Here is a 24,841-nt window from a genome sequence, read left to right as displayed (position 1 = left end):
TATATATAAAAGTGTTAATGGCTAAATGATTACATTATAGCTTCCTTAATCTCTTTTCTCTCTTCATCCCTCAGGGTTCTGCCTTCTCAAATGACAGACCTGCTTTAAATGAGTTTGCTTGGATGCAGGTGAGAGTTGGGGTGAGCGAAGATATGCCCTTTTCCTTACAGTAGACAAGGTGGGATTCAATTCAATTCATCAAATATTTATTGAGCTCCTGTTGGGCTCCTGGCTCTGTGCTAGGCACAACAAAGAATGCCAAGATGAGAAATGATGACGGAGCAGAAGGGCATGGGAAGACAAGGTGAGGAAAGCAGTAGAGCTGGCAATCAGAATAAGAGGGGATTAAAAGGAGAGAAAGGGAGAAGAGACCCAAAGGTGCATTCTCTGGCCTGGTCTGACTTGATAGCACACAGTACAGGCCTAGAAACCCGAAGCATTGGTTTGAGCACCAATTTTGCTTAAGAGCCATTAGAGCAGTTAGGAAGACCACAATCTGAGTTACACACTTACCTACTCAAGTCTTTAGATCTTGATCTCTCTTTTTAAAGTGGATTAAAAAAATTTTATTGGGGTATAGCTGATTTACAATACTATATTAGTTTCAGGTGTACAACATAGTGGTTCAAAATTTTGATGGATTATACTCCATTTAAAGTTACTGTAAGGGGGAGAGTATAGCTCAGTGGTAGAGCACATGCTTAGCATGCACAAGGTTCTGAGTTCAACCCCCAGTACCTTCATTAAAATAAATAAATAAATCTAATTACCTCCTCCCCCAAAACAAACAAACAAAAATAAACTTTAGAGATGGAGAAAAATTACATATGTCAGAAAGTCTAATCTACATAGAGAAGAACACAGAAGAAAGAATAAAAAATAAAGTTATAAAATACTGGGTATATTTGTGCTGTACGATAGATCCTTGTAGCTTATTTATTTTACACATTATATAAAGATGTCTTTTTTAAAAGACATATATGCATGTGTGTGCATGTGTATGTGTACACACAGTATATAAAATTATTTTTGAATGATAATAGCTAACATTTATTGAGTGTGTGCTTACTCTGTTCTAAGCACTTTGCATGTATTAACTTATTTAATCTTTATCACAACCCAGGGAAGTAGGTGCAATTATGGACATTTTTTTCATATGAGAAAACTGAGGCACTGAGCAATTAAGTAACTGGCCCAAATTCACACAGCTTTTAAGAGTGTGCTTTGAACCTTGGTCTGGCTGACAGCGTTTGCTGCTATTTGAGTTACTGGGCCATGTTTAATTTACTGCTGTACTCACTAGGGCTAATGCATTGCCTTGCACATAATAGGCATTGTATGCTTTGAATAAATAAAGAACTGAAATGTTGACTATAAGGTGCTTTCCATTTAAGTCTAATTACTATTAAGCATACAAATCAAGTGTCAAAAATGTAAATTCACTTCGCTGTGAATTTTATTCTGTTAAAGTAACAGCCTTTTACAGCACACACATGTGTGCATTCTTCAGCGTTCTCTTACTCATTTAAATCATTGAATGTAGTCCAGGAGCTGGTAAATGAACTAGTAGTATCTAGCCTTCTGAGTTTTGCAGCTGAAGAAAAACAATTCTTTCCTTGAGGTTTTAGGATTTAGTGAGATCTATGTGGGATCCACTTACGAAAGCAGGTTTGTCTTATCATAATAAAGTAATACTTTTCTGATACAATATAAAATAGAGGGTGAACGAAAACCTGAAAAACCCTATAACCCAAAGGAAGCTGACTTTCAGAAAATGTTGCGATTTGAGGAAACCACTCCTTTCTTCATCTCCCAATTTTCCAACCCATTTTGGAGCTGATGCCTGCAATTCTACCATTAGAAGACTATTCTTTTGGTTGAAAGAGTTCAACCACAAGCACCCCCGACGCGGGTAGCGCTGTTTACACTCTAGCGCGAATTTCTCCGTGATTTTAGAGGTTTATCCGGATCCACCAATGGGAGGGTGAAGAGAGCCGGCAGTGGGCGGGGTCCCGGGGAGGGGTGGGAGGGGAACTTGGGAAGGAAGAGGCCGGGCAACGGGGCAACGAGTGCTTTGGGGGAAGGTCTCTAGAGAAGCGCCCCTGACAAAGTAGGGAGGAGGACTCCTGAGACAAGCTGCCCGAGGTCGGGCCCGCCTCGCCCGCGTGGAGCCCCGCGTGGAGCCCCGCGCCCCGCCGCGCCTGCCCCGGGCTGGCTGCGCGCGCGTCGGGAGTGGAGGCGCTGCGCGCACCAGGAAGTGACTCTTCCCAGCGGCTGCGGTCCAGGCCCTCGGCTGGCCTTTTCGTTAACTGCCTCAGGTTAGTAAGAGTATTTACTGGTTACGGAGGTCGGCGGGGGGGGGGGGTACAGGGAGTGTCCGAAAACCCGGTTTATCCCCTACAGTACAGAAAACTGCTTACTGCGCCAAACTGCCTGCGGGGCGGGGAATTGGGAAGGCGGGCGGGGTGGAGACCCGCACGGGACCTGACGCTGGCTGCATGTGGTCGAGTCCAGCCCTGCGTCCGCCTGTCCTGTGACCTTCCCTCTTCCTCTTTCCGGCTCCCCTGGCCCTGCAGCCCGCCCAAGTTCAGTGGTAGCCTTTTTCCTAGTGTCTCTTCCTTGTTACTCTTCTTATAGTCACGGTGGGCAGAACTTGCCCAGAAGAAAGGGGTGAAGGGGCTGGTGAAGGGGGTCTGGTCGAGGAGGGAAGGACTTGACTGCATGGGGGCTGCAGTCAGGACGCAACAGTTATGCCCATCTGCCTATCCGGTTTAGCCAGGAACCATGTCTAGGGCCAGGCCAACTGTAGGAAGGGTGCACAGAGAGTGTAAGCAGGATCCCTTTCCGTAGGTAAACATTTTGCTCCAAGGAGATCGTGGGCTCTGCGAGGATCAGAACTATCACATCATCTCTGATTTGAACCTCTCTGAGCATTTCAGGCTGCTTACCTATTCCAGCCCAAGAGTTAGTCTGCCTTGCTATCTGGCAGCTGGGGACCTTGGGTCCCTCTCTAATCAATTCCTGAGGCAGAAACAGAACAGTTGTCATACACTTTTTTTCTTTTTTTGAACCTGTCTACTGAAATAAATGCACAGCCTAAAAGTTGAGAGTTATGTTTTATTTGGCGGACATTTCTCGGAACTCAAACCCCTTCTAGCCTGGGGTTAACAGCCTCTCAGATCGCTCTTAGGGACTGCTCCGAAGAGGTAGGGGAGGAGCTAGGATATATAGGAGTTCTACAACAAAGACCAGGTAGTTGGAACATTAAAAGATTGCTTGTTAACTAAAGAAAACCGGGTATCTCAAGTTAAATGATTTAGTGCTTTTCAATGTATGGGAGGAAGCAAACATTTGGGTTCATTGAATTCATTCCTTTGACAAGCACCTAGCTATCTAGGGCCAGTATCCTGTCCTTTCTTATTCTGAGTCCCCTCAGGGTGCACCATTGTGAGTGGCTGCAGAGGCTGGGCTGCAGGCTTGTCTTCACTGGGGGTTGGCGGCAGCGGCTGATGACTTGATGGTTTCAGCATTCTTTGTTTACTGATATGGTTTGCAGTATTTTTCGCTCACAAACCCAAGCATTTATTTAAAACAGAAAAACTATAAAAACAACAGTCTTTTCTGTGAACAAATGCCCATCAAGAAACAAAGAAGTATAACTCACTTTGGTATTACAGTACTGCCTTGGAAAATATATTTCACTAGCGAAATTACTAAGTATGATGAGCGATGTCTGATTGGCACGCTGAAATAGTAGAGTCCTGTTTTAGACTCTCTCTGATAATTTGGAGGGAGAAACCTAGAAGGACAAGAGGTGCAGGGCAAATGGGGCAGAATCATGGTGGCAGTCACCAGGGAGAGGGCCGGCATGTTCACCAAAAAGTCTAAATACTGTGGGGTAGACATAGCTGTTTTTAAATCCCTCAGCTCCCCTGTCCCTTCTCTGCCAACCCCCAAATGGGCCTGCAGCTTCCTTCATCCTTGCCTGCCAGCTGGAGGGACAGGGCCCCTTTCGTGGACGAGCACTGTTCCCTCCCGCTGTAGTCTGGGCCTCCTCGGTGCCCCCCACCAAACCATTCTGTATTCTTTATCTCCTGCCCCTTCACTCATTGCTTGTCTCCGGTTTTTGCTTTTCTTCATATCAAATACATATATTTGTCTCACCTTGGAAAAATGTCTGTCACAGGTCACACATTTGATAGTATTAACAGGTGGTCCAGGGCAGCAGGCACGAATGCAGGTTAGGAGTGTGTGTGTGTGTGTGTGTGTGTGTGTGTGTGTGTGTGTGTGTGTGTGTGTGTGTGTGATGTTGTTGTTGTTAAGTTTCCACGTAATCGATCTTACCCTCACAGCACTCACATGCACTATTACATCACGTCAGGTTTGCAGGTTGGATACATTGAGGCATAGGGAAGTCAAATGACATGCTTCAAATCAGAGCCTAAGGCAGGGCAGTGGCACATGTTGAACACCTGCTGTGTTAGGCACAATCCTGAGTGCTTCCGATACATGAGCTCATTTAATTCTTACCACAACGCTGAAAGATAAGTGTTATCGGTTCTATTTTTATAGATGATGACACTGAAATTCATAGCACTTAAGTAACTTGCCCAAAGTCACAGCTAATGAGAAGCAGAGCTGGGATTAGAGCATGGCCCCAAAGCCTATGTTCTTAACGACGGGCCCCTTCCTGGAAGTTGGGTGGAGTGTGTTACCATTAACACCTGAACTCTGGGCCACCTTAAATTTATTCTGTTAGAAATTTGAAATCCCCTCAAAATGCTTCCAGGCTGTGACAGTTACTTTAGTGCTTTGTAAGCATACGAAATGGTGTATGGGCTAGATATTACAGCATCCGTGGCAGCATCCCCTAAGTTACCTAGTGATCATGCATATTAATTTCACAGTGATAGAGGGAGCCATGGAGGTATCTTTGTTAATAAATCTATTCCATACATTGGACTTTAAATATGTATCATTCGGAATTAAGGTATGACTTAAGATTGGGATGAAATCCAAGGTAGAGGGCAAGGGCAAAACAATTTCATAGCAGATCAGTAAGGTGTCTGGCCAAGTCCAGACGTGTCAGGGTACTCAAAAAAGTTACACATCAATGATCAGATACCATAAGGTAAACAGGCAGTAACACAGAGTCCTGCGTTGGAGGAAGAGGGATTCCTTCCTCTTTCCAAAGTGAAGCCCTTCACCTGTTCTAACTCTTCCAGCTTTTGCCTCATAGTTACTCCCACTGTTCCTTCCTCCCCTCCTTTAATATTGCCACCCCTACTCAGTACTATACTGTCCTTAAATATCATGACAGTTATAATGAACACGTGCTGGGGTTTTCCCAGGTGCTGGATACTGTGCTCAGAGCTTCACAAACATCATTTCTATTTAATCTTCTGCCAAGTGCTTTTTGTTTAATACTTACAACTACTCTATGAGGTAGGTGCTATTATTATTTCCATTTTACAGATGAAAAATAGGAAGGTCGGAAAAAGTGATTAACGTTCCAGAGGCCACCTAGCTAGTAAGTGGTAGAGCCAGGGGACCGCCCAGGTCTGTCTGACTCTAGGTAGGGTCTTCGTGCCTGAGATCTCAAACCTTCCATTGTCCCCACTGCCTGTCACTTCCCATCGCCTCACTTCCCTTTTCTTTGGCCTTAGACTTACTGGATGCATCAGTGCTTTTCCCGGAAGGCATCTCCCCTGGCCTCCAAGCTCCACACTCTCCTGATTCTCCGGGGTCACCAGCATCTCTTCTTGCTTTCCAGATACTGCCTTTCTCCCAGGTTTAATCACTGACCTTTTGCTCTTCTCTTTACTAAAAGCTTTTTCTTCTTTATCTTAGAGCTTGTATTTCTTATGGACACTTGACCAAACCTCTCACCCTGACTTCTCTCCTGACTTGCAGTACTGCTTTTCTACTTACTGTCAGATGTTTCCATTTTGATATTTGCCTACTGTTTCAAACACATGCCTCAAACATGACTTGGCTTTTTAGTCACCTCCATATTTCATCTTTAGTTTTCTACATAAAGCCTCCATCAACTTACTGTTGCCTTCACAATCAAGTCCATATTTTATTCGAGCATTGAAGTTCTTCTAGATCTCATTTTGATATAACTTTTCAGTCTTATTTTCCCTGTTCCCTAAAATGAACTACCATTTTAGCCAGAATGGTCTAGCCACTGTCCTCCAAATACCTGACTCACCTCCTTGCCATCCTTTGAGACCCAGCGCAAGGCCTGCCTGCCCTGGGAAGCCTTTCCTGAGCACTCATCAGGAACCAGGCATATCGTGTTATTTATTATCATCTTTTCCTGTGTCTGTGCTTGATCTCCTCAATTAGATTATAACCATTGTAACCCCTCTGGTGTCTAGTGTGGCACATAGTAAGCACTTACTAATTTTTTTTTAAATCAGAGGCCTTTTAGGGCATACTTCTCTTTTTGTTTGTTTTATTTTTCTTTTGGGAGGAGGTAATTAGGTTTGTTTATTTATTTATTCTAATGGAGGTACTGGGGATTGAACCCAGGATCTTGTGCATGCTAAACATGCCCTCTACCACTGAGCTACACCCTCCCCCCAGCACTTATTAAACATTAGTTGATTGATCAGTTGTGGGGTAGGAGGGTAGACAATGGAGATGGACTGGCCATTGAAGTGTATCCAGAGAATTGAACTCTTTCCTGGAGGACAAAAGCTATCTGTTCCTCATCTTTTAATTTTGGGAGCTGAAGCCAGTGCCTAGTGTAAAGCAATTCAGTTCTGCCGAGGTTGACTCTGGGCCAGGCACTGTGCTATGTGCTGGGATTCTGTAAGGTTTGTAAATGAATGAAGGGCTCTGGGAGTTGTGTCTCTGCTTCCTGACTTCTGTTTGTCCACCTTTCATGCAGATGAATGTCCGTGTTTCTGTGGTGGGCAGGTATTAAGAGAAGAGTCCCAATGCACAGTGCAAGATGCTTCCTCTCCAGGGTGGATCTCTTCTCCAAATCAGAACTGCTCCCCCGGTGTGCCAGAAAACCTCCGTGTTGGTCACAGCTCTTTTTGGGCTCAGCATGTAAGGGAAACTTCACCCATGTGATAGCCAAGAAGCACCAAAGAGGACAGAAAAGTCAGAAGAAACCAAGACATCTTGGACCACCAGAAGGTTCCTGGCAGGAAAGGTAAGGCCCAAGTCTGAATCTTGGGGCCTGTTGAAATTCTGTGTTCCTGAAGGACAATGTGGCATTGCAAGTATTTGAGGGGGCACCTCAGGTAGGATACCCAGGGCAAGCTTAAGACATTAAGGAATGTTGGTGAAAATGCTTTGGGATTGCAGAAAATATTCTCCTTGACTTTATGTGCGTTTTTGGCAGAAAGGGGTTATTAAACTGGGTACTTTTCTCAAAAGGTCCAGGACAGGTAAGCTGAAAACCAGGGTCTCAGAGAGAGATTAGATGGATTAGAAATGAATAGTCCCATTGCAGCCATGCAAACACAAATGTACCTCATTTTATGCAACAAATGTATTTTCTAAATCAAATTATATTTTAAAAGCATTAGGGAGGTGAGCTGTTTAAAGGAACCCAACAGTGAAGCCTTTTTGTAATATGATTAATTACCTCCTGATAAATCTGGATTTTTTTCTTATATTAGGTTTGCCCATCTGTTCTGCTTTGTTAAGTAGACAGCACCAAAATGGGCTCTTCTCCCAGACTCTCTCTCCAGGGGCACAAGAGTTAGGTCTTCTGAATGATAAGTTAAATGCCAGAGAAAATGGTGGCAGGAAGTACTTGTGTGTCGTAGGTGCTCAGTACAGATTTATATAATGAATGAGATGCCTGGATTATTTTATTCAAGGTTGGCTGATGTTGTGACACCACTCTGGAGGCTGAGCTATGAAGAACAGCTCAAGGTAGGAACCCAGCTTAAGTCTTCACTCGTCCGTTCCATCAGGTGAATGGCGCTGGACCTGTAGGAGGCTTGACTGGACAGCTCTATCCAGATGCCTCAACAGGTCCTTATACTCAATATGCTAATGAAGCTGAAATTTTAGCTTTAGGCCAGTTATGTCTTCCAAGCTCTCGAGCTATGTGTCCAAATGCCTGTTTCCTCTCTTCCTTGCTTTCTTGGCTATTCTCATAGCTCTGTGTGCGCAAGTGCTCTTGCTGCCTCATATACAGCTGCACTTTCCAACACAGTAGCTGCTAGCTACATGTGGCTATTTAAATTTAAGTACAGTCAATTCTGCTAAAATACTTATTTTGAAAATGAAAATTTGTTCCAACCAGGTGACATATTAGGGAACAATTTGAACATAATGCACATTTCACGTTGGCTTGGGAGTGATTTCGTCCGTGAGAAACACTCTATGAAAGACGGGGTCTGCACCAAGCCGAACTGAGCTGCGTAATAATTTGTGAAATGAACACGCGCACACACCTCTCCCGGCTTCCTCAGTTCACTGAGTGTGTTGTGAGCCACACTCATTCACATCTGCTGTGAGAACTTTCTGTCCCACTCACATAACCCTCCTTTCACCACCTCATGATAACTCACAAGTGGAGAGCCACTTCCACGAGCAAACTAAAGGGCTTCATCAGGGTAAAGTGCCATCCTTATTGTAGTAGTTAGACATTGCTTAACCATTTAACATGTGTAAAACTACAATTTTATTGGGTTCCTATCTTTTCTCTGTGTGTTACTGACAAGGTTTTGGGATGTGTGTGCCCAATCCTATTTCCCCATGAGCTCTGTGATTTTTTTAGAGTAATTTCGCATAGTATGGTTTAGGAATGCTTGTGTCATTTGATAGCAGAGCTGACTATATAAGTTAATTAAAATTAAGTAAGATTAAAAAATTAGTTCCTCAGTCACAAGTCACATTTCAAGTGCTCAGTAGCCACATGTAGCTAGTGTCGGCTGCCATATTACATAGAACATAACACCAATAGAGAACATTTCCATTATCACAGCAAGTTCCACTGGACAGCACTAACATATAGCTGCAATGTTCAGTCTGAAAGGTCAGATAAAATGATGAGCTTACACAAGAGCTCACTTGACCTTTTCCCAGTACCTCATTAGGTTGGTTGCTGTTCCATCAGTCCAAGGGTTTCTTATCTGCTGAGACCGTGACCCAAGAATCCGTGGAACAGCCTTCTCTTATCCTGTTTGTTTTCTATTCTTTGTGGTGATACTGCAAAAGTCTTTTGTTTCATTGTTTATATTCTTTTGCAGATGAAATTTGAAGCTCAGAAGAAAATTCTACAGAGACTAGAGTCTTACCTCAAAATGCTCAATGGAGTCAATGGGACAATAGCTGCACCCAGATCCGAGGGGCTATGTTGTTTTCTCCATCCTGTTATACCTTCTGTAAGCCCCCACTCCCAATCCTTTATCTACTAAGTCCCCTTAATAGCTAATAATGTAAGCCAGTACTTAACCAGGCACTTGCTGGGATCCAGGCCCTATGCTTAGTGAGTAACACGCATCATTGTCTCATTTACTGTTTACGATCACACTGAGGGGTAGACACTATCATTTTACAGATGAATACTTGAGGCTCAGAGAGTTTAAGTGATTTGCCCAAGGACATATATCTAGAAAGTGCCAGAGCTGAGGTTGATCTGATGCACAGCCTCCTTTCTCAACCAGTACATTCCTACCTCCTTAGAAGATTCCAGACTTTGAAAATCTAATCCTCATCCTCTCTTCAGAGAGGTCAAACTTAATTCATGGCAGAGGTTGACAGACTATGGCCTTTAGGCCATATCTGTTCCATTGCTTGATTTTGTAAATAAAGGTTTATTGGAACACAGCGAGCTCACTTGTTTATGGATTGTCTGTGGCTATTTTTGTGCTACACAGGCAGAGTTGAATAGTTGTGAGAGGGACCATATGGCCTGCAAAGCCTGAAGTAATTTACTATCTGGCTCTTTATTGGAAAACTTTTTCAACTCTTGCTTTATGGCAAGATTGGAACTCCTTTTTTATGAGGAATGTCTGTGGAGTGCCTTGATCTTCTCAGCCATGGACTTTCAGAGACGCCATGCCTTCCAAGCAAGCATCATTTATTTGTCCTCATCCAGAGAATGTTCTTTCATTCCTTGTATTGTTGTCCCTCTCCTGTCCTTCTGCCTTCTCCAGCCTGTCATTGATGGCTACCGAAATAAGTCCACCTTCTCTGTGAACCGAGGTCCAGATGGCAATCCGAAGACTGTGGGGTACTACCTGGGATCTTGGAGAGGTCAGTTGAAGGCTGTGACTAGTAGAAATAACAAACCAAGGACTGAGAGGAAAGGGAAGGGTACAGAGAACAGTGTTGGTGGGAGTGGAGAGGAGTAGGGGATGCAGTGGCTTTAAAGGAGAAGGTTGAGTTGGAAGTCTTTGATGCAGAACATGATCACAAGGTTAACTGGAGATACTTTTGGGTGGGTAGTCATTGTACCATAGTGCTAGGGATCAACCCCCTTCTTTTCCCCCACTCCCTGCTTTCTTCCTCTGAAAGCCATGTCTGAGACCTAGTAAGCACTTCGTAAATGTTCATGCTGCTGCTGCTGCTCTGTCATTATCATCGTTGTCATCATCATCATCATCGTTGTCATCATAATCATTTTATGTTGTTTTCTGTACTGGGAGCAGTATCCTGCTTATTAGAGAGATGTGCTTTCTAGTTCACAGCCCCATATCTCTGAAAACTAGAGCTTTCTGTGATAAATGTACCTTAAAGGAATTGGTAGGAGAGGTGAGTGCTGGTGAGGGAAATCACAATCGCATATTTCTGAGACTTAATTCCAGTATCCATTCCAGAATTCCATTCCTGAACTTTCTATTTGCCCATTTTCAATAAATCCACTTGAAATACCATCATTTTATATTAGTCATACTGTTTAATATCCATATGCCTTAAACTACAGTTCATTAGGGCAGGTGCTTGGCTTTCTTTTTTTTCCCCTGCTGAATTAAATGAGTATGTGACGTCAGTGTTCTGCTGTTCACTAACAGAAAAACAAAACCCATTACATTTTATTTCCCTCTTAAAATCTGAACAGAAAGCAGACATTGTCATATTGCACATTTGTGGCATGAGAGAAAATATTGTGGACTAGCTCCATTAAGAAGAAGCTTTTTAACGGCCAGACTGGGAAGCAGGTTTTCTCTGAAAAATGGCCTTGAGCTTGAAATTAGGTACTTTGCTTCTTCATATCTGCATATGTCTCTTCGAAGGAGGGGTTTGAGTTGCCAGACATTTTCTTCTAACTAATCTTAAGAAGAAAACCATATAAATCAAATTCTTTTTCTTTCTGTAGAGAGGAACATCGTCTGTGTACGATCTAACCATCTGAAAAACATCCCCGAGAAACACAATCAAGTGGCCAAGGTAATAAGGAACAAAGGCTGGTTGCAGGTGACCCCGGGCATTGTAGTCTATAACAACAGCATCCCTGACATTTTAATAATAGAGCCGCTTCTAGTGCTGCAGTGGAGTAAGGGTTCTGTTCTGAAAGCATACCTCTTAATGGTGGAGGGAACATGACTAGTGTTTCATTTCAGAGAGGGTGGAGAGGAGGAGAGAGAGCTGCATCCACTATTGCAAATATCAAGCATCCAAGGAATTTAATAGGGGAATTTAGGATCGAGAGGTGCTGATGAGGACAGTATAGCAAGTGGCAGGTGTCTGAAATATTTGGAAGGCTAGTGTTTTCAGCAGAACAGAGTTGAAAAATATCATGAGAGGTATAGGAGTGGTGGTAAGGCATCTACATCATCAGGTTGGTCTCTGAGACATTTTTATATCCTTTGATTTCATGTGCCCACTATTTATTGAGTGCCTACTATGTGTTGGACACTCTGCTCGGTGCTGGAGATCCAGTGGTGACTCAAACAAACATGGTGACTGCCCTCCTGGTTCTTACAAAAAAGACAAAAGCCTTACTTATGAGGACTAAACAAGACTCCCAACTGACATACTTGTTCCCTGTTTATACTTACCAGCACCTATCCTCTTGATGATTCAGCTTTCTGACACTTGGATGGTACCTTCTGATAGGACACATCTTGATCTCCAAGATTTCCTCACTAGGGCACGGCTCCCATCTAGAATCATTCTCCAGAAATCTTCCTACATGACCCTTGTCAATTTCTTTTCCCATTCTCTTCAGTGATAATTTTAAACTCTTACCTCTCCTTGAATTTCCTATCCCATCATGTTTACCCTTGTTCTTGACAGATGACTTTGCCTGGTTCTTCACTGGAAAATTAAGACCATCAGATGAAAACACCCTTAGCTGCCTCCCCTACCATCTGCCAATTTCATTGAAAATCTTACCCCACCTCCCCTCCAATCTCAGTGAAATGCTGTCAGTCTTCTTCATTGAAACACCACCTTGGAGTCGTCTCCCTCCCCAGGATCCTTGCTCCTTCATTACATACCCTCTTTTTCCCCACCTCTGTCAGTTCTCTTCCTTCAGTTCATATTCAACATCTCTCATATTTAAAAAAAAAAAATCTGATGGTTCTTGCTTCTGTCCCCAATAGCCCATAGAAGTTGATCTTGGCCAGAGTCATCAGTGACCTCCATTTTAACAAATTCAGTGGAAACTTTCTGCCCCTAACTTACTCAACTTTTCTCTGCCTTTGGCACCACTTATTATTCTTATTTTCTCCTTTGAAACATTATCTTTGGTTTCTGTGATACAGTTCTCTGATGGGTTTCCTCCATTTTTGCTGGCCACTTCTTAGTCTTTCTCACGGGTGTTGGTGTCATCCAGGACTCTGTTCTTGGCCTTCTTTTTGAATCTATTCATAGGAGATTGCACATAACTATAGCTGATGCTTGGGATGACCACCTATAAATTGACAACTCCTAAACTTATATTTGCGTTCCAGCTCCCTCTTGAGCTTTGGGAGGTACAGTTCCAGAATGCTACTGAACACCCTCACTTAGTTGTCCTGCAGAGCTCTTCAAATCAGCATTGCCCTAGATCAAGATTTTTCAACCTCTGCACTATTGACATTTTGGGTTGGATAATTTTTTTCGAGTGGGACTCTTGGGTGCATTGTAGGATGTTTAGCAGCATCCATGGCCTCTACCCACTAGATGCCATCATTGTGACAACCAAAAATGTCTCCAGGTATCTCTTGTGGGGCACAATGGCCTCCAGTTGAGAATCATTGCCCTAAACTAAATTTATCCTATTTCCTTTCCAAATGTGCTCTTTTTTCCTCACTTTAGTAAATGGTAGCACCATGTACTGCAAACATATGTCATCCTAGACTTCTCTCTCTTAATCCCACCACTTCCTTCTTAACCACTTCTAATTAATCTCCAAGTCCTTTCAGTTTTCCTTTCTGAAAAGACCTTGACTCTACCCTCTTCTTTCTATTACCACCACCATCATCACCACTACCACTCCAGTCCAAGCTACCATCTTTTGCCAAGACTACTACAGTAGCCTCCAAACTGGTCTCACTGATATTTAGTGTTTATATTGTTATGACTATGTAGATATTCACTCCTGAGCCAAATAGATGTACTAAGATTTTGTTTTCATTATTGTGCATGTTTTTTCATTCATTTCATATTATGGAAAATTAGAAACATATAAAAGTATAGAATGGTATAACAAACTCCATGTGTACCCATTACCTAACTTCAGTAACTCAACATGCAGCTGTCAACATGCCCATCCTGTTTTAGGTATACTCTCACCCGCTTTCCACACCAACCCCTTTGGATTTGTTTGAGGCAAATTCCTGACATTATGTCATACAAAGTGTAAATACCAAAGTGTGAGTTTGAAAAGAAAGGAGTTAATTTTTTAACATAATTTCATACCATTGTCACCCTACAAATAAACATTTATCCCATAATATCATCAACTACCTAGTAAATGTTCAGATTTGGTGCTGTTTTATCTCATAAAAAGCTTGATTGTTATAGTTGGTTTGTTCAAAACAGGATTCAAACAAGGTATACACATTGCATTTGATTAACGTGTCTCTTTAGTCTCTTAATTTGTAAGGACCCCTTCCTATTAATTTTTTTGTCCCTGCAATTTACTTTTTGAAGAAAATGGTTCGTTTTCCCATGGAGATTTTCACATTCTGGATTTTCCTGGTTGATACCATTGAATGTTCTTCCTCTATACCCTGTGTTTCCCATAAGCTGGTAGGTCTAGAGTATTGATCAGATGCAGGTTTGATTTTTGGCAAGAATGTTTTTCTACGTAGATGTCTAATGGGCTTTCTTTTGGTGATGTTAAGATTGAACAGTGGATTCAGTTGTCATCAGCCTGATCCACTCATTAAAAAGTTCCCTGTCAAGTGGGGAGGGTGTAGCTCAGTGGTAGAGTGCGAACGTAGCATGCACACGGCCCTGGGTTCAATCCCCCAGTACCTCCATTAAAAAAAAAAGGATTAAATAATATTCCTTCTCAGCTTTTCACTTGGTGGTTTAGCAGTCGTTGCTGATCGTTGCCTAGATCCCTTATTTCAGGAGGAGGTGCAGTGCATTGATAGTCTAAATCTATCATGCCTTCTTCATTTATTAGGTGGAATTCTTCTGGAAATAACTTTTCCCTATCAACCCTTTGGTGACTCTAAGCTACTTATACAAGAAAGGCAGGGTAAATCCTTGGTTCTTTCGTCTTCCTCAGAAAATGATCAGTTAAATTTGTCTGTTTTAGTATCATTATGAACTCATAGATTTTTTTTTAACATACCTGATATGTTTCAATCTACTGCAGATACTAGTTTTTTTTTTTTCTTTTTTTTCGTTACTCTAATTGTTCTGTGTTTAGCTAATTGGAACCTCTTTAAGTTGCCTGAGAGCCCCAGGTTGCCCTGACAGTTCTGGAATGATAAGATTTTTCTAGCATATCTAGTCCATTTTCTGCCTGGAAACTGAAATCAGCCATTTCTTCAAGGAATCCTTCTCTTTCAGTGGGAAATGACTAGGTGTTAGGGGTGCCCATTTATACTGGGTTGGTCATATTTCAAGGACTTTTTAGTGGATAGAGCTAGGAAATGTTTTTAAAATAGAAAATATATGAGTTCACAGTGATACATCCAAATCAAATTTAAAATTATAGAGTTTTTACTTAAATCCTTTGATTTTTATATTTTTATCTTTTGTCTCTTAAACTTTAAAGAAAACTTTAGTCCTGACGTTAACATAATTACAGTTGACCCTTGAACAAGGCCACGGTTTAGCGGCACCAACCCCAGTGCAGTCGAAAATCCGCCTTGTATTTGTGGTTCCACATTCACGGATTCAGCCAACCATGCATCGTGTAGTACTGTAGTACATGTTTCCTGAAAAAAATACCCTCATGTAAGTGGACCTGTGCAGTTCAAACCCATGTTCAACAGTCAGCTATACTTACTCTATCCTACTCTTTACATATATAATTTCAGAACAATAGTACCAATATTACTACTAACAAATGATTACTGAAAAGAGTACAGGATTTCTGTCTAGTTCTTTTTGTCAAATTATTGTCGCTCTGAAGGAATTCATCTCTTTGTAGTTACACCACCAACTTGACACTTGATACACAGGATCTTTCTGATTTTTTTTACTTTTTACTTTTTGTTTTTTGCAGGAGGAGGTAATTAGATCTATTTATTTATTCAATGGAAGTGCTGGGGATTGAACCCAGGACCTCATGCATGGTAAACATGTGCTCTACCACTGAGCTATATCCTCCCCACTGATTTTTTCTTTTTAAATTTTGCTTGCTTTCGAATTCTAGGGATTGATTTTTCTCCTTTTGATTAAATTTTGTTTTACAATTTTGTAAAATATTTACATATTTCAAAGTCAAATCTACACAATCAAGGTACATCTTAGGTATAGTTTTCACCTTTGTCTCCTCTACCCAGTTCCCTTCTATAGGTAAAATTTTAATTAATTTTTTTATTTAAAAAATGGAAACATTTGTATTCCCTCCCTTTTCTTAGCTAAAAGGTAGCTTAATATGGACACTGTTCTATACCTTTTCCCCACATAATAATGTACTTCATTTTTTTTATAGCTGCTTAGTTCTATGTAATATGATGGATTTTACAACTTTGTGTTTTCATTGGCTTGAATAATTAATGTTGAAGTGCTAATTATTTTTCTGAGTGCTCTAAGAGCTCTGTCAGACATTCATCAGTATTTTCCATGTGATCAAAAACTTGAGTTTAGTTTTTTTCTCTGAGGACCTTCTTCCTGGGGTCTCCATCCAAGCCCTCCAAGGCCTTCTGCTTGGCTGTTATCTTAGGACTCCTTTTGCTGTTCTCCTATCTTTCCCCCTGTTTCTTAGATTCCCCTGTCTTCCTTTTTCTGGTTTACATCCTCATTTGGCCAAAGTACAACCTCCACTAGCTTCCTGAGGAAATGTGCCTAGGAGTAAAGTTTTAGTGTGTTTGCATGTCTATAAATGTCTTTGTTCTTTCCTGACATATGACTGAGTTCTTCTAGATTTCAAATTCTGGGTTTGAATCATTTGCCTTTATAAATTTGAAGACATGGTTTCATTGTCATCTGGTTGCTAATGTTGTATAAGTCTAAATGCTACTTTCCCTAAGTCCTATTCCTTTGCAGATAATCTCTCCCCTCTTTTTTTCTGTAGAAGCTTTTAGGGAATCTCTTTATCCCTGACACTTCGTGCCCATGTAGTCCTTTTTTAACTCATTGTGGTGGGCACTTTCTAGCTCTTGTCAATCTGGAAACTAATACTTTCAGATATGGGAAGTTTTCCTGTATCATTTCTTTAATTACCTCCTTCCTCTCATTTTAATATGTTCTCTCTATGCCACCTATTATTTGGATTTTGCACTTCATGAATTGATTCTGTAACTACTACTCATTCCTCTCCTATTTTCCATCTCTTTGCCTTTTTGTTATTTTTATGAAATTTTCTTGACATAAATGCCAACATTTCTATTGAATTTTTTTCTACTGCTTTTAATTTTCAAAAACTTTCTTGTCCTCTGATTGTTCCTTTTGTACACATCTTGTTCTTTTTTTTTTAGTAATGTAATATATATATATGTACTTTATCATTAGTATTTTGCTTTTGCTTTGTTTTTTCCTGTTCTTTGAATTATCTGCTTCCTTCAGGATTTTCTTTTTCTTGTTTGAGTATCATCTTTCACAATGGAAACTTTAATCAAATAGCTGGTAATACTTGCCTGATTGTTCATATTTAAGAATGAGCCCTTAAAAATTGATTGGCAATTCAGCTTGAGTGGATTTGTTGATTCTTGGCTTCATTGCTGGTGATTGTGGGTATGGGCCCATGTCTGTCTTGGGAGATCCTTACTCTGGGACTGTTCAGTTTCTTGAGAGAATTTACATTGAATCTTCTTGTTTCCACCCCTCCACCACCATTCTGCCTGGTATTTCCAAATTCAGAGCTTTTGTGTGTTCATTTTCTCCTGAGAAAAAATCCCCAGTCTCTTGCTAGAGGAGGATGGAAATTTTTGGTAGGATGAGGTTGTCCAGTTTTATGTCCAGATTTTCAACCAAACCCTGTTTGTAGCCCTGTACCTTATCCCATCTCTGCATCCTGCAGTACATTGCACTTCAAGTTTGAGCCCTTCCAGGCTTGTATGGAGCAAATAAGCCTGCCTTTTCATCAGATTCCCCTTTTGTAGGCAATCCAGATGTAGCATCCTTCATCTTGCTAATAAGTTGCCACTCCAATCTGCTTTCCATCTTTTAAGACTTTCTTTAGTTTTCTCTCCCATTATCTTTGTTCTTTCTTTCATTTATTCATTCAACAAGTACTATTGAGTACCTACAAACGCCAGGCACTATTCTAAGTGCTTAGGATACAATACAATAATGAAGAAAATATCCCTTACCTTGTGGAACTTACATTTTAGAAAGGAGACAGATTTTTTAAAAAACATAGTAAAGTAAATTATATAATATGTTAGAAGGTGACAAGTGTGGCTCCGATCTGAATGTTTGTGCCCCTCCAAATTTTCTATGTTGAAATCCTAAGCCCCAAGGTAATAGTATGAGGAGGCTGGGGCCTTTGGGACATGATTAGGACATGAGGGTGGAACCCTCATAATTAGGATTAGTGCCCTTATAAAACAGTCCCCAGAGAACTAGCTTGTCTCTTCTGCCATGTGAGGTTGCAGTGAAAAGACAGCCATCAATAAAGAGGCCATCATGAGTCACTGAAACTGCCAGCCTCTTGATTTTGCAGTCTCCAGAACTGTGAGAAATAAACTTCCATTGTTTATAAGTCACCCAGTTTATGGTATTTTTGTTTTAGCAGCCCAAACAGACTAAGACAAATGCCATGGGAAAAATACAGCAGATAAGGAGGATGAGAAGTTCTAGGGTTGGGGGAAACATGGGTTGTAATTTTAAATGGGGTCAAGGTAGGCTTCATTGAGAAGGTGATATTTGAATAAAGTAGCAGTTCTCAGCTGGGAGTAGTTTTGCCCTACAGGGGACATTTAGCAATGTTTGAAGACATTTTTGGTTGTCAGCACCAGGGGATGCTTGGGTGGTGCTACTGGCATCTAGTGAGTTGGGGCCAAGGATGCTGTTAAATATCCTACAATACACAGGACAGCCTCCCACAACAAAGAATTATCTGGCCCAAAATGTCAATAGTGCCAAGGTTGGGAAACTTTGGAATTAAGACTTAAAAGAAATGAGGATGTCAGCCATGTGGAGGTCTGAGGGAAGAGCATTCTAGGCTAAGAGAACAGCCATGGCAAAGGCCCTAAGATAGGAGTGTGGCAGGCTTTGTGGAGGAACTGAAAGTAGGCCCAGAAGAGTAGCAGAAGATGAGGTAAAGGTGGTTAATGGGGTCCAGATCATGCAGTGCCTCTGAGGTCATCGTAGGGGCTATGGCTTTTATTCTGAGATATTAGAAGTTTTGATGGGGGGAATATCATGATATGACTTAGGTTTTTATCAGGATCACCCTGGCTGTTGCCTTCTGGATGGATTGTTGTAGGGGAAGGTAGAAGCAGGGAGAGACCAGTTAGGAGGCTCTTGTGATAATCCTGGTGAAAGATGGTATAGACTAGTGGTAGTAGCAGTGGAGATGGATCTATCTTGAAGATAGAACAACAGGATTTCTTGATGAATTGATAAGACATATAAGAGAAAGAATGAAAAAAATTGGCTCTAGGTTTTTGGGAGGAGAAAGTGGAACAATGGAGTTACTATCAACTGAAATGGAAAAGACTGTGGTAGAGCAGTGGGGGTTAGTAGTTCGGTATTTGACATACTTAGTAGGCATCTGAGTGGATATGTTAAATAGGTAGTTGGATATATTAGGTTGAGGTTCAAAAATCAGAATTCTTGGAGTCATTAACATGTAGATGTTATTTAAAGTCATGAGACTGGAAGAGATCACCAAGGGTGTGACAGTGGATAGGAATGAGAAGAAGAACATGGACTGAGCTCGGGGGCACTCCCATTTTAAGAGATCTAGGAGGAGAGGAGGAGCCAGTAAAGGAGACTGAGAAGGAGCAGCCAGCGAGGCCAGAGGAAACTGAAAGAGTGTGGGTTCCTGGAAGCCAACTGACGACAGTGAACTGAGGAGGGGGTGCCCATCAGCTGTACCAGTGCTGCTGGTAGGTCAAGTTAAGATGAGGGCTGAAAATTGACCATTGAATTGCATAGCATGTAGGTCATTGGTGACCTTAATAGGAGCTGTTTGGTGAAGGGGTGGGGACATAATTGGAGACAGTGAATAGAAGGAGATGAGTGGGAGGCAGTGAATATAGGCAATTCTTTTGAGGAGTTTTGCTACGAAGAAGAGCAGAGAAATGGAATAGTGACTAGTGGAGAAAGTGAGGTTGAGAAGGTTCCTTTTCAAAGGTGGGAGAGTAAGACCATGCTTGTATATTGATGGGAATGATCCAGCAGTGAGGGAGGGAAATGATGCAGGAGAAAGAGAAGGGAGAATTGGTGGAGCAATGAGTTTAAGTAAGTTCATGTTTTTTTATTCCTTTACTTCATTTTAGTAGGATTTTTAAGAAGAATAGTCTGTTATTTAACTAGAAGGCCCTTTCAGTCTTTTTTTAAAAAAATGTTACTGAGATATAATTGACATACTACATTGTGTAAGTTAAGGTGTACAATATGTTGATTTGATACGTTTATACAGTTGACTCTTGAACAACATGGGAATTAGGGGTGCTGACCATCTGTACATTTTGAAAACCTGCCTAATATATCCAAAGAAAACTTTAATTTGAAAAGATACATGCACCCCAGTGTTCATAGCAGCACTATATACAATAGCCAAGACATGGAAGCAACCTAAATGTCCATCGACAGAGGACTGGATAAAGAAGTTGTGGTATATATATACATGATGGAATACTACTCGGCCATAAAAAGAATGAAATAATGCCATTTGCAGCAACGTGCATGGACCTAGAGATTATCATACTAAGTGAAGTCAGTCAGACAAAGAAATATCATGTGATATCACTTATGTGTGGAATCTAAAAAAAATGACACACATGAACTTATTTACAAAACAGAAATCAACTCACAGACATAGAAAATGAACTGGTGGTTACCAGAGGGGAAATGGAGGGAGGGATAAATTAGGAGTTTGGGATTAACATATACACAGTACTCTATATAAAACAGATAAACAGCAAGGACAGTCTGTATAGCACAAGGAACTATATTCAATAGCTTGTAATGGCCTACAATGGAAAAGAATGTATGTATATATATATAACTGAATCACTATGCTGTACACTAGAAAGTAACACAACATTGTAAATCAACTATACTTCAATTAAAAGAAGAGAAAATCTGCCTGTAACTTTAGTTGGCCCTCCTTTGTTTTCCCATGTTTACGGTTCTGCATCTCGGGTCCAACCACCCCCACATTCAACCATTTGCAGGTTCTATAGTACTGTAGTAAGTATTTATTGAAAAAAAATCTGTGTATAAGTGGATCCACACAATACAAACCCATGTTCTTTAAGGGTCAGTTGTATATTGCAGTGTGATACTTAGGCATTTCCTTATAAGAATAGGAGTTTCAGTCACTATAAATGAAGAAACCAAGGCCTTAGCTCATACAGTGGAGAAGCTGTATTTCATATTTACTTACCCATTATCTTCCAGGTCAGACTCAGTTTTTCAGTTCCTATCCTCTAGGACCTCAATGACATTTGAGTCTTGCTTCCAGAACACATTCCTTTCCAACCAGCAAGTAAACAGTTGAATCAGTCTTTCTTTAAACCACCAACTTCAAAATTTGGAAAAATATGTTCAATATAGTTAAGCATATCTTCATTGCATTTATATGAAATTATTGCAAAAGTGATCAAGTGCAGCTTTAATTGATTTTTACCCTCATAAGCAGTACTTTTTTTGGTGTAACTCTGTGTTCTGTCGTGGGAGCAGCTGGCTCGTGTTTGGAAAGTTTGGCTTTAAGGATTTTTGGTATCTTAACACTAAATCATTTGACCTGTATTTACCAGGAGAAAATGAAGGATCCAACTAAGCTATCCTGTAGTTGGCACCTGATTATATGAAGAAATACAGAAATGATGGGCTTACATCAGGACGTTATAAGTAAGAATGGAATTATAGCAGCTTAGTAGTATATTAGGAATTGCTCCCAGGAGGAATTCAGAGACATGGAAGATAATCGTATTCCACATTGTATATACAATAAACTGAGTCTACATGCGAATACCTTTCCTGTTCTTTCATTCATACCTTTGTTCAATAATAATTGTTGAGCAGTTACGTGCTAGACTAAGGATACAACTCTGAGCCTTCATGGCGTGTACTGTTTGGGCTACAATGGGTAGGATCCCTCTGTAAGGTCGCAGGGCAGGGATCATGTTTCTTATATCACTGCATTGGTTTGCTAGGGCTGCCATAATAAAGTGCCACAGACTGGCTTAAACAACATAAGCTTATTTTCTCACAGTTCTGGAGGCTAGAAGCCTAAGATCAAGGTGTCAGCAGGTTTGATTTCTTCAAAGGCCTCCCTCCTTGGCTTGCAGATGGCCGCCTTTCTGCTGTGTCCTCACTGTGGCCTTTTCTCCGTGCACGTGTCCAACCCTGATGTCTCTGTGTATCCAGATTTCCTCTTACAAGGACAACGGTCAGATTGGATTCAGGCCCACCCTAATGACCTCATTTAATCATCTCTTTGAAGGCTCTATTTCACATTCTAAGCTACTGGGGGTTAGGACTTAAACATATGAATCCTAGGGGGAGACATCATTCAGCCCATGACACTCTATCCTTTGGACTCCCAAATTCATGTTCTCACATCCAAAAAACACTCACCCCATTCCATCAGCCCCAAATTCTTAACCCATTCCAACACCAAGTCTAAATCCCACATCTCATCTAAATATCATCTAAATGAAATGTGGATTAGAGGTATCAATCAAGGTATAATTCATCTTCAAAGACAGAATTCCTCTTTGGCTATGCACCTGTGAAACTGGACAAGTTATCTGCTTCCAAAATACAATCATAGGACAGGCATAGAATAGACATTCCCATTCCAAAAGGAACAAATCAGAAGGAAGAAAGGGTCACAAATCCCAAGCAAATCTGAAACCTAGCAGGGCAAATTCCATTAGATTTTAAGGCTTGAGAATAATCCTCTTTGAGTTGATAACTGTCCTCCGGGCCCACTGGGGTGGTAGCCTGGGCCCACTGAAATGACTGGATTAGGGCCCACCCTAATGGCCTCATTTTAACTTAATCACCTCTTTAAAGACCTTATCTCCAAATCTGGTCACATTCTGAGGTACTGAGGTTTCAACATATGAGTTTGTTGGGTGGTGAGGGATACACTTCAGTCTGTAGCAATCACCCAGCGTGAATAATCAGCTGTGGAACTTGTTAGTTTTGCCTGTGTAATATTACTGTTTTCTTCCTAGTACTATGAAATATTCCTTCAACAGTCCCCAATGGAGCCCTGCCTTCTGTTTCATGAAGGTGGGTACTGGCGTGAGCTCATAGTCCGCACCAATAGCCAAGGACATACAATGGCCATCATCACTTTCCATCCCCAGGAATTAACGCAGGTGAGACTCAGGATGATAAGGGGCAGCTTAGTAAGCAACCCTTACTATCACTACACTGTAGTTGGTGTTTAGAGGTTTCAGGGCAGGTAGCAGAAGCAACACACCCACAGAATATCTGTATGGGTTGGAAAGAGGGGTTGGGGATGATGATGAAGAGGAGCTGGCAAGTATACTCTTAACTATGCTGATGGAATAATCAAACCAAAGAGACAGGCTAGGTTACCAAGTTAATTATCATGTGAGGACTCCTGAGTATTTTCACAAGAACTTTGCCCATGGAAGTTAGTGGGTGCTCTACTAAATCCAAAATCCAATCAATAAGAGACTAGACTATATATAGTCAGAATCTCATAATCCAAATGATACTTTTACATTTGTAATACGCTTAGAGCTTTCAAACATTCCTGCATGAAAATATACTTATGTGATCATCTCAACCAACTTGTGAAGTAGGCTGGAGGGGAGGTACTGTCACCTTCATTTCACAGATGAGTAATTGGAGGCGTACAGGTACTCGAAGGTGAAAGAGCCAATAAATAACAAAGCTAGGGTTTGAACCCAGGTCATTGATTCCTGACCTTTTTATCTCTATAGCTCCAACATAGTTCATAGTCGTATATTCTTGTGTCAAGAATTTTTAAATGTTTGGAACTCAAAGAAAGGATTTAGTTAATGTGCTCATTCTCTTCCATGCCATCTCTTTCCTTTCTCCTAGGTCGCATGTCTTCTGAGGTGGTGTTTGGGGGGGCGGTTGGGATATTGAAGTAGAGATGTATGAAAGGAATTGAAAGGTTATTGCTTCTTCGTGATGGAACAAAAGCTTAGTTTAGCTCCTTGGTTACAACAAGAATAACTCACACTTTCTTTAGGGAATTACTAAGAGTTTTAAACTAGAGAAAGTGCCGTGTCTATTGTATAGGATTTGTCAAAAGCCGAAAAGCAAAGCAGTGCCTCTGCTGAGGTGTGAAAATAGCTTTTTTTTGGTCCTACAAAACATTGCTTTATGTTAAGTGTTATTTATAATAGGATTTGTGCCTTCTTGTCTGACTACTGCAGGGCTGATTACTCTAGAGCTTGGAGAGAAAATTTGTCCGAGATGAGTTTTTGCTTGACTGTTGATTTTGTGGTCTGGGCAGGAGGAGCTCTGTGTTCAGAAGGAGACCATAAAGGAGTTTTTCACCAAAGGGCCAGGAGCAGTCTGTGACTTGACATCACTTTACTTCCAGGAAAGGTAAACCTGGGACAGCCCAACAGGAAGCAGGAGGCTGATGGCTTGCCATACGTAGTCTGAGTTGTGGATAACTGGGGCAGCGCTGCTGATGGCAGAGTATCTGCATGTACCTCCATCCCCTGAGAGGGGGACTCCTCCAGAGCTCTCAGGGCCATGCTATGGAGGTAGTGTCTCCTAGCTGAGAAGCTGGTGCCTCCCCCTCCAGCCAACCACTAAAGACGGATTGGTCTGCCCTTCCAAGTTGCTTTCTTCTCTTGTTCTTTTCTAGCACCATGACCCGTTGCAGCCATCAGCAGTCCCCCTACCAGCTCCTATTTGGGGAACCCCACATCTTTGAAGATCTCTTGGGCTTGAAGATTCGCATTTCTCCAGATGCCTTTTTCCAGATTAACACTGCTGGTGCAGAGATGCTGTATCGTACAGTGGGGGAGCTGAGTGGAGTGAACTCTAACACCATCCTCCTTGACATCTGCTGTGGAACTGGCAAGTGACAGCCCAGGGCAGAATCTACATGCAGCTTATCTCCCCAGCGCCATCCCCTCAGCACCCACGACCCTTGCATGAAGCCAAG

The 24,841-nt window shown here is 41.5% G+C and overlaps 1 protein-coding gene and 1 non-coding gene across 4 annotated transcripts in view; one reads left to right on the top strand and one right to left on the bottom strand.

Moving 5' to 3' along the window:
* The first annotated feature begins 2,040 nt into the window (after positions 1–2,040).
* The window catches only part of TRMT2B (tRNA methyltransferase 2 homolog B), a 31,878-nt gene continuing 9,077 nt past the window's right edge, over positions 2,041–24,841 (top strand). For 2 of the 3 annotated variants that reach the window (XR_012504843.1, XM_074359794.1), the window contains exons 1-9: positions 2,041–2,318; positions 6,899–7,168; positions 7,845–7,899; positions 9,225–9,359; positions 10,134–10,233; positions 11,297–11,367; positions 22,893–23,039; positions 24,176–24,270; positions 24,539–24,753. Coding sequence is in view for 2 of the 3 variants with exons in the window: in XM_074359794.1 (XP_074215895.1) it covers positions 6,903–7,168; positions 7,845–7,899; positions 9,225–9,359; positions 10,134–10,233; positions 11,297–11,367; positions 22,893–23,039; positions 24,176–24,270; positions 24,539–24,753 (1,084 nt within the window). In the remaining variant the exon portion in view is untranslated. The remainder of the gene's footprint in view (positions 2,319–6,898; positions 7,169–7,844; positions 7,900–9,224; positions 9,360–10,133; positions 10,234–11,296; positions 11,368–22,892; positions 23,040–24,175; positions 24,271–24,538; positions 24,754–24,841) is intronic. The other variant, XM_074359795.1, reaches the window with a different exon arrangement.
* Positions 15,625–15,697, bottom strand: TRNAG-ACC (transfer RNA glycine (anticodon ACC)). Its single transcript has one exon. It is a non-coding gene; the product is annotated as a tRNA-Gly (tRNA).

The sequence above is a fragment of the Camelus bactrianus genome, chromosome X (genome assembly GCF_048773025.1).
Source record: "Camelus bactrianus isolate YW-2024 breed Bactrian camel chromosome X, ASM4877302v1, whole genome shotgun sequence".
NCBI classification, from domain to species: domain Eukaryota; kingdom Metazoa; phylum Chordata; class Mammalia; order Artiodactyla; family Camelidae; genus Camelus; species Camelus bactrianus.
The sequence above is the reverse complement of the archived record's forward strand: the minus strand, read 5'-3'. Positions and strand labels throughout refer to the sequence as shown.